Raw genomic sequence first — 10560 nt, forward strand, 5'->3', positions numbered from 1 at the left:
TTAAAAGCAATAAACTTCAATTGATAAACAGAAATCTCATTCAAAACAGGATACATAAGAAAGGAAAATGTAACATAGGAATACTAGATGTTATATACATACCGTAAATTCAAGAACACAAAGAACACGCAGATGCAAAATGCACAGACATCATAATTTTACACTGCTATTTGATTTAATTTTCAGATTTGGGCTTGAAGTTTGAAAATTTTGCACTATCTCTACGTTAGAAGCACAAGGGACCTAAGTTATTAAGGGCAATACTGACGACTAATTCATGCCCAGCTCTTACAAGATCAGATTCTAAAAGTAACAAAACCTCTAAGCTGGCATCTATTATATTTGAAGAGGGTACCAAAAAAATAAGGACCCGAAGCGCCCAAAAGGATTTAACAGAGTATATTTTCATTCATGTTTGTATGTGCAGTCTTGCTGTGGCTGGATAGAAACTGAAGTTTTCTGGCATGCTTGCGGGGATGTCTCGTGCAGATTGGTGGTCTTTCCAGAAGGTGGCAAACATCTCTTGGAAAAGAATGTAGCAATGCTCTTTGTCCTGCTGCTCTTTTCTGTCAATCATCAAAACTAACAACTTTACAATAAGGAAGAAAAAGCTAAACAGAGATGCTACCTTACACTCTTTTACCAGTGAATGTAGAAAGTAGAAGCAGCGTTTTTATGTTTTCAATTTTAGGCCTAAAACTTTAAATGTTAAGTCCAAACAGAAAAGAGAAAAGGATTACAGCAATAGCACATGAAAGGCTCATACCTGGTGATATTGATAGCCCAAGCTTCACAAGAACATCCTTCTTAACCTGCAAAAGCAGGAGGAATGCAGCATCAGTCAACTGCAGTATTCTTCAGCAAACTAGGAAGAAAATTGACAAAGAGCAAACCAGATTTCATATTGCAAGGATCAAAATCTTAGTGGATTGGGCAATAACCCACGACCAACAAGAAAAATAGATGTCAAGAGAAAGTAACATGAATCTGTTGCATAGACAATTCAGACTAATAAATCGGATAAGACTATTAAGTTGGTATTAGCAAATTATTACACTGCTTTAAAAAAGCAATCTGACTAATGTTGAAGAGGCACAACACAAATAAAACTAGAATAGCATGAAATTTACAATTTTAATTTGGCTATGTGACTAGAATGCTGTATTAGCTTTAACATAAACTTTCATGGATCATACTGCTTCTCCAGTCTATCTTCAACAGCAAGAAATACTATCATCTGGTACATGATATTGGATTTGATTCTTTATGGATTATCCTACAAAATTGGACATCTTTTGCCAACTCTTACCCCCTTCAGATTGCAGAGGTCTTTTTTATGTAAAGAAACTTTATTCTTAAAACGTATTGACGACGGTAACCCAGACAAAGAAAAGAGATATATCGGAAATCACCTGCCATCTACCATCAATGAACTCTGATATCTCCCGCACCTTGTTTTTCAGTTGGGACTTCGCAATACTTGGGAACTTAAGTTGTAGAGACTCCACCACCTTGTTTATACCATGTGAGCATGACTGAATAACAGATACCTGGAAAGGAAAAGTTAAAAATCTGTAAGCAAGAAATCTGCTTTGGGTTGGCGATAGAAACTAATTCCCAACGAAAGGAAAATATTGATAAAAGAGAGGTCAAACTTACAACTTGATGTAAATCTGAATCTGATAGAACAGCTGAAGATGCTATTTGTGAGGTACTTGCCTTGCTACCTGACGGGGAAGCCTCGAGACCCCCCTCAACAACATCGTTACAAGTGGATATTGGTATAGATGAATGACCAGGAAAGGAACAGATGGCCAATGCCCCCAGACACATTTGTTCAATCTTCTCATTACCAGTCAGTTCTTCAGCCAATAACAATGGAGCTTTCCCATGCATAAGATTCAGTATAATCAATGGCTTGTTTTTCCTCAGAGCCTGCTCAGTCAGATTGTGAAGATATTTCTGCTGCCGAAGCAGCATAACGAACTCTTCAGCCTGCACTTCCTGTGCAGAACTGGACAGAAGTTTAGGCCCTTCTTCATCATGAGATTCCACTTTGTCAACTTGTACACCCTGCATAACAAAAGGTGAACAAGTTCAAAAGGACTCTCATAAAAGAAATATTAGGTTTTCATGAGATTCATCACATTATCACCAGAGCTAAGATTTCTAAATCTCAGCTATTGCATGCTCTACAACACAATCTTGGCAAATCATGCAAAGCACAAGCTCGTTAACCAAGGAAATAAAATGGCCTGTGTTGCACAATGTATTAACATAATGTTTGGGCACTTTGTATGCAGTATTTTCCATATGAAAAAAGTGGGTATTGAAGACTGCCATACCTCTTCATCTGAGAGATAACCATCTGGCACAAAAAACCCATCTTCACTTTCATCATCCTCTTCACCTCTTGAACATTCTTCCTCCAAACATTCATTATCATCTTTATCACAATCTGACAGACTTTCACCAGGTTCCTCCTATTTAATCAATTGTCAGCCATCGCACCATATTTTACAGACATTAAACTTAGCAAAAAATAATCAGAGAAATACCTCTTCCCATTCCTCATCACTATCAACCTCATAATCTAAGTCTGGATCCATTGCAAAGGGATGACGTGCTCCAACAACTTGGCTGATGAGGAAAGTCATAATATAAGTAAAAGAGGAAAGGAGAAAAGGGAAAAGAATAAACACCTACTGTCACCCATAAAATCATAGTAACTCTCAGAATATAAATAAAAGAACAGTGCACACGTCACAAGTTACTATGAAGCTTGAATTTATTTAGATCGCATCAAAATAAATGATACCAATGCCATCTCCAAAAAGAAAATACCCATTTCAATACTACATAAGAAACTTTCATATAGGGAAAGTTGTGATACCACGCGTATCACTATATCAGAACTAGAAAGTTCATCCAAAAATGTTTCATTACAATTGCCAGAAAATAATTAGCAATGAGAGCAAGTTCAGAAAGACAAACTTATAATAGTAGTTTCAACATTCAAAAGAAGCCCCTATAATACTCTAATTTCTGCCTGAAATACATAGAGGGAATGGCTGCAGATTAACTTCTCATGCACCGAAACCTTTATGTGTTTGTAAGGAAGTCAAAACAATCAACTAAATGGTGGTCCAAGGTACCGTAAATGCTAATAGTTCAGAAAATGTCCCAACACATTATAAACAAGACAAATATTTGAGTTTTGAACAGAAACTTGTTTCTGAAGTAAAAATGGTACTTAACCTCCATTAATAAGACTGATAATGAGGTTTTCTCGCGGTCTATAATAAAATTTAGAGCATATAACACATGAATCACAACATAGCTCACCTTTTCTTCGGCCAAACACCATAAAATGCAGGCCTATGACACTTATCAAACTGCAATAATTGTTTCCTCGATAAGCCCTTCTGGCGACAAGGAACAGTATTGATCTCACCAGCACTATAAGATGTGTTATTACTGGTAGAGTCAACCCATCCATCAGCTAGTTTCTCTGTATTATCTTCATCATCACAAGTGAGTCCTCTACTGGCTGTTAGCTTTAGTTCCTTGACTATATCACTCTTGGGCTTTTGACGGATTCCCCAATGAACTCTTCTTTTTGAATGAATTGAACGACCTAAGAAATTCCATGCAGTTAAGTGTGACCTGTAAAGTAAATCCAAGCAACATATTATATATACCCAAAAACAAGACAGCACTGCATTAAAATGAAAGGACAAAAGGAAAAAGAACTAACTTCCACAATTCATCAGCATTAAAGTTGTTATTTTGTGAAATGACAGAGTCCATTGACAGTGTAACAGATTCTGGCATCTTTTCACACTTGCTAGGGGCAACATCTGAAGCTGGCTCATCTAAAGACTGGCCATTCTGGGAAGAAGAATTAGTTTTGCTTCTTTTAAGAAAGCGCTCCATCATTGAAGCTTGCTTTTGTAAAGTAAGTTGCTTTTTAACTTCAGCTTCTTCCTTTTCCTTGCGACGTCGATCTTTTTCAGCTTCTTCTTGTTCTCTCATCATCTGCTTTTTCAGTTTAGATTCTTCTTTCTCAAACTTCTTTTCCTCTTTCTCTGCTTCACTTTGTAGTCGTTTTAGCTCTTTTTCCTGCACAGAGAGATTTCGTCATAAAAAGGATCAATGGGGAACTTATTCTAAAGGCATATGCAGTATAGAAAACATAGCCCGTAAGACTTGATATGCTTGTTTTATTCAACAGTACTGCACTAATAGTTTTGTGCATTGTATCAAACCAATAACAGCACACTGTTAAAGATATGCCTGCAGCAATGAGTATAATCAACAGGTTGAAGAAATGACTCACACTCTTCAACTTTTCCTTCTGAGCTTCGCGCTCCATCCTTTTCTTCTCTTTTTCAGCTTCTCGTTTGTTTCTCTCTAACTGCTTGATCAAAAGCTTATCCTCACGTTTCACCGACTTCTCAGCCCTTTATCAATCAGGAGAATTGAGTAAACAATTGGAAAGAGGAGAGATAGAAAAATGATACTAGAGAAGAAATAGATATCACATACGTTTCAGCACCATTTTTCTGTTCCATGCTTGCCACTAACAAGCGGATATCTGCTTCATTTAATACTTTGCCAAGTTTTTCGGAAGCCTTTATCTGTTCTTGGGTGCAGTTTTGATCAGCTTCCAACTTTTCTAGTGCAGTCAACAATGCTGTCATAAATGACAAACACAAATACTTCAGCATATCAAGACTCTCAGCTCATTGAGAGATGACCGAACAGATCATCCACTTGTTCATGCTTTTTCAAGAATTACAAAGCAAACCGACCACCAAATGTTTCCATAGAGGAAGCAAAATGAACAGAAATCATTAGACGAAAAGATCTTAAAGGAATTTCCTTGAATGAATTAAAGGATTAACGATATGTGTTCTGATTCACATGATATCAATGGTAAGAATCATGGAGTCTCCCAATAGAAAACCAAATATCTGATCAAGTTTCTAAACCATACACATTCAGCATATGTATTTTGCGGCTACACAAATAGAAATAGTCAGCCTCAGTGAAAACCTGACACAGGGTATATCCAGAATACAAGCAAATCAAAGCAGTACCACAAATTATGCCAGAAATGAATATTTTGAGACTGCAGGTAGCAGATTAACCCAAACCAAAGCATCAGATTACTACTGAAACTCCCTCCCCTCTCTTAGGTTTAGGGGCTGATAGAATTATGAGGACATTGTGGGTAAAAGCAGTCATTTTTAGATATAATGTTTTACAAGAAAACTCTAGCATGAAACTCTTGAACCCACCAAGAAAATGCAAGTTTTTCAGAGTGCTCAACTTCCATCACGGAAGAGTACCATCTTTTTAGATTTTTCCAGATACCCAATGTTCTTCAATAAAATGCCTTCTTCACCATAGACAAATTGACATGCACAGTTATTAGTATTTAACTCACCTGAGACAGCAGTAATCCTCTCATGGATTTTTTTCCGACAAGTCCGGCGAATCTTCAAAGTAGCCCGGATTGATTTTGGCAACAATTTAAGGTCTCTTGTCTATAAATAAAGGAAGAATTGTGTTGGCGTTAGCATGATATTTAGACTACCTTGTAGATTGGAACGGACAAAAGAAAACAAACTGTATCATGAACACGTAAAAAGGAACAAATTATGGGCAGAGTTGTTGTATATGGGTTTCCACTTTCTGGAATCAAATGCATTCTTTAAAGTGGCATGCAAAAAGTCAATCCCCAATTGAAAAGTTGAAGCATGTAATTTATTGAGCAACTAGCATAACTATGCAAGATTACTAGAAATTTCCATATCAACATTAAATCTAATTGTTGAATAGCTTATTAGAGCAGAGCAGATATACTATTGAAACAAGTCAATCAATTTAACACATCAAGCACAATCCGGATGCAATCTAAACATTAGATACCCCAATCGACATTAATAATCCGCAAATTAATAATGTAAATCAATCATTTCAGATACACCAATCAACATTAATAATCCACAAATTAATAATGTAAATCAATCATTTGCACCATTTATTTAATAATCCTAATAATTAGGACAATGAAACGCTCACATGCCGGAAAAAATATAGCATAACATTTTTTTAAAAGCAATAAACTAGGAAAATGAAGCTTCTCTGGTAAAAGACGTAATTTAAGTGAAATAGGAATATTGCTAGAAGAATCAATTGCCAATTTCAATATGGATTTAAGTTATACACACTGACAGTTCTAATGAATTTATTGCACAATCAACCCAATTTAACCTGATATAACAAGTAACTTACCATTTGTTGAAAATTACCAATCAATACTATGAATCAAAATTATTTACAATAAGTGACTAGATTTTGTAAATACATCTTACACTAGCAGGGCACAAAATTAAAATCCAACAAAGATACTCATAAAGACCTAAAATCAATTAGATAACATTCAAAACTATAATTTTGAAAATTTCACCTCCCAACACCAAAGTGCAGATTCAGATTCATCCTCCAGAATATCAGCATCCGCATTCGGCATTCCGTAAAACATCCTCTGCCCAATCAAAATCACAGCACTTTTCACAGTAACCTTACTACTACCATTACCCTCAATGTCCCTAATTTTCTCAAAAATCAAATCCACTAATTTTGATAGCGATAGTTTACTTTCCTCTAACATGCAAGCAATCATAGAGTTCAACGCTAATCCTTTCATAACATTTTCAACTTCCAGTACTTTCTTCTCCAACACTTCATTATAATACTTTAACAATGCCTTCATTTCCTCTTTTAACGCCTCGATTTTAGCGCCTTTCTCTTCAGGGCTGTACATTACCAAACTAGACCTCTTTCTCTTCAGATTCTTCTTCACGAGTCCATTGCTTTGATCTGAACCGTTCATTTTAACTTCATCCACACCGTCGATTACCATCGGCTCCGACATTGCTCCGATTCAAATGAAAAACGCGAAGATTCTAGAAGAAGATTCAATCGAAACCCTAAGAATGAGAATTGAAGAGACAAGGAATAGTGGGGGGAAATGAAAAATGAGAAGAGAGTGCGCTTTGTGTTGGGGGATAGAGAAGAGTGCCGCGTGCTGTGTTTTTTGTTTTTGTAGAATTTAAAATTTTCTGAAAAATTGAGATGTATTTTATTTCCCGCCTATTGGTGGGAAAAAATTGCGGGGACTTTTGAGTTTTCGCGCCGATTGGGAAAATGGAATATTTGTACCGACATCCAAACAAATCGTTAGTGACCTGGCAACTTATAATACACCTAGTAGGCACTTTCATACATAATATAATTATTTAGTAGTATTTTAATTTTAAAGACTCTCCTCAGCTTTGGTCTCCTCACATTAATCTTCCTGGTGGTTTACGATATTAAACTTATTTTTCTTGTATTTGTTTTTATAAAATAATTCTTTTCGTATACTATTTATTATTAATATAAATAAATTGTAATTTGTTAAATTTGCCCTTTCTAATATATTTTTTTGTTTAATTAATTTTGAAATCATCTTTTTCAAAAAGGGCAACTTTTTCAAATCACAATCTTTTTACATTAATAATAAATAGAATAAGAAAACTACTATAGTAAAATAAAAACAAGAGAGATAAGTGTATATTGAAAATCACGAGAAAAATTAGTGTTACAAAGCCGAATTTGAGGGATGTCTTTGAGGTATCCCAGCATTACTAATTTTTAAAAAATGAACATCAAATCAAAAGATATATCAAGTTTTTCATCAATTTGTTTTGATTTGTGTTACTATCCAAAACTAAACCCGGTTGTGATGGTGCCTATCATGAAACTAGACAAGCCGACACACTCCCAAACATTTCGATATTTCATTAAGTGATAGATAAAAGCCTTTTTCATACTGAAATTTCATTAAAAGAGTTCAACTCGAAAATAAAATGCGAAAATAAATAGCCCGACATCGGGGTGTCACTAAGTCATGAGCAACTACTATAACTGTTCTGAAATATAGCGAGACTAACATAGTCTGAGAGTAGCCAAAGTACACTAAAGGGAAGACAAAGAAGGAGAAAAGCAGGACTACGATTGTCAGGCAGCTACCTCGCTATCTCCGATGAAAGTCTGCAACTGGAATAGTCAACAGTCGCTACCGTGGCCAGATATACCTGGATCTGCACACACGGTGCAGGGGGTAGCGTGAGTACACCAACTCAGTAAGTAACAAGTCCAAGCTATGAACTGATAGGTAGCGACGAAATAAAACTCAACAGGTAAACAAAATTTGACTGTGCAGCAAAGTAGGCATGCTTTCAATTCAAGTATCCAGCTCAAGCGGTAAAGTAAATACAAATCTGGACAAAGTGAAGTATAAAGCTCATTTAATCTCTACGTGCCAATGCACATAATGCAAGAAAATGTACTACACTCTCAAGTGCTCAACCACTCGGTACTGTATATGGCCATCCGGCCTAGGGAAGATCCATCCCGGAATATATACACATCACTGACAACAGTCACTCAATACCGAGGAAGGTCATTCCAGCCCTATGGAGAAGATCCAGCTCCAAGTATAAATACTTCGGACAAGATCCATGTCCAAGGAAGATCTGTCCCTTAATAATATCAACTGCGCTCATTAGGGGTGTGTTACAGACTCCGGAGGGGCTCCTACAGCGCAAGCGCTATTATAATCATCAATATAACCGCTGCGGCGTGCAGCCCGATCCCATAACCGTCACTCATAACCAGGCTCTCAGCCTCACTCAGTCATCACTCTCCAGTCTCACACACGGGCTCACAATGCCATGAAACGAGACCGGAACAATGATATGATGTGCCAAATAATAACAATTGAGACGAAGACATGATATGATATGCATGAATAAGACTGAGTACAGAATATCAATGAAACTAATGAGATGACAGCAAGAACAACCACTCGAGTCTCAACAGTATCGGCGTGAAGCCCTAAAATGATATCTAGCATGATTTACAGCTCATTTACTTAATCACATGATAGAAACACGGATATCAGCAAGAAAAGTCACTAAGCGGTGTCATGGAGTAAACCACACCACAATTCTCACGGTGCACGCCATCACGCCCGTCACTTGGCATGTGCGTCACCTCAATACTAATCACATAACATATAGTTCGGGGTTTCGAACCCTCAGAACCAAGTTTGGTAGGTTACTTACCTCAATCATGCCAAAATGATACTCCACGACGCCCCAGCCTCTCGAATCGGCCTCCAAACGTCCCGAATCTAACCAAAAGCAATATAATGCAATCAATATAGGCCAAGGAACCAATTCCACACGAAAATTTACTTAATTGGACACAAATCCCGAAATTCCCCCAATTCCGGCCCTCGGGCCCGCGTATCGATGTGAGCACGTGATTTTTGCCTCGCTTAAATTATTCCTATAAAAATTCATAAAATTAGGATTTTCTTTTATTATTTGATTTTTAGAATTTAATTGCATGATTTTGTGATTGTTTGCATTTTTGTGTGCATTTTTAGTCGGCATAATTCATAAAATACCAAAATAGTACATTCGCATCTAAATTTGATTTTTATATTTTTAGTTCTACCAATTAAATAATATTACCAAAGTAATAGAAGAAATAACAAAATAGTCGTTTTTTACATTTTTTGGTTTGACTTTCTTTTGAATTAGGATTTAGTTAGTTTTAGAAAATTAATTAGTGCAATTTTGGAATTAAATCATGTCTATTAATTTAATTTTGTAATTTGACTAAAATCTAAAAAAATTGAAATGAAAATGAAAGAAAATAAAAGAAAGGAGAATAAAAGAGAAGCAAAGCAGATTGGGCCGTTCATTGCTGAACAATTGATGGCCCAGTCTTTAAAAAAACATTGGACCAACCCAAGCCCAACCCCAAGACCACCCGGTCCAATCGCCCCATGTTCAAAACGACGTCGTTTTGACGTCGTTTAATCCAGACCATCCATCCCCTCTAATCCAACGGCCTGGATTGATTCTCGAATTATAATAAAACTGTCCTAAAGTTTGAAAACCCTAGAAACCAGCCCCCCCTTTCCTCGTACCCCTGTCCCTCTCCGCCTCTACCACCGTATCTTCGCCAGAACTCTCGCCGGCGGGAAACGACTTCCATGCCAAAAATCATCAGAAAAAAACCATAGATGCTCCCTCTTCTCCTCTTCCCAACCCTCACGATGGTTTTCTCCGAATCATAGCCAATCTCGTCGAATATTCCATCGAAGATTTTCCGGCCAAATCACAAGTTGGCCCAAATGAACCCAAAATCATACCAGGCAACCGTCTTCCTTCCCTCATCGCTATTGCACGCCTAGAATCCCTCGAATCCAAGCAGAAGGCCCTGAATTGTGGATCTAGAGTTTTTGGAATTGAACCTGTTTTGAGGATTTTCAAAGTTGAGTGAACTTAGGTTAATATTATAGGTCTATTTCTTATGAAATGGACGTATAATATTAACTTGAAGTTAATTTTGAAGGTTTTATGAAGGGCAAATTTCAGTAAGTGTTTTTCTCTGTCTTTTCTTTGGTTTTAGTTTAATTCAATTTAAGCT

At 36.7% G+C, this 10560-nt stretch overlaps 1 protein-coding gene across 1 annotated transcript; it reads right to left on the reverse strand.

Moving 5' to 3' along the window:
• On the reverse strand, positions 1–7110 carry LOC109214875 (chromatin assembly factor 1 subunit FAS1). Its single transcript, XM_019378838.1, has 12 exons — positions 6479–7110; positions 5453–5552; positions 4549–4696; positions 4340–4463; positions 3758–4122; positions 3346–3666; positions 2559–2640; positions 2346–2483; positions 1660–2073; positions 1413–1550; positions 767–812; positions 1–566 (listed from the first exon to the last, which is right to left on the reverse strand). Exons 1-12 carry the CDS (start codon positions 6944–6946, stop codon positions 406–408), a joined length of 2505 nt encoding a protein of 834 aa, XP_019234383.1. The 5' UTR covers positions 6947–7110; the 3' UTR covers positions 1–405.
• Positions 7111–10560: the final 3450 nt, after the last annotated feature.

Source organism: Nicotiana attenuata, unplaced genomic scaffold (assembly GCF_001879085.1).
Source record: "Nicotiana attenuata strain UT unplaced genomic scaffold, NIATTr2, whole genome shotgun sequence".
NCBI classification, from domain to species: domain Eukaryota; kingdom Viridiplantae; phylum Streptophyta; class Magnoliopsida; order Solanales; family Solanaceae; genus Nicotiana; species Nicotiana attenuata.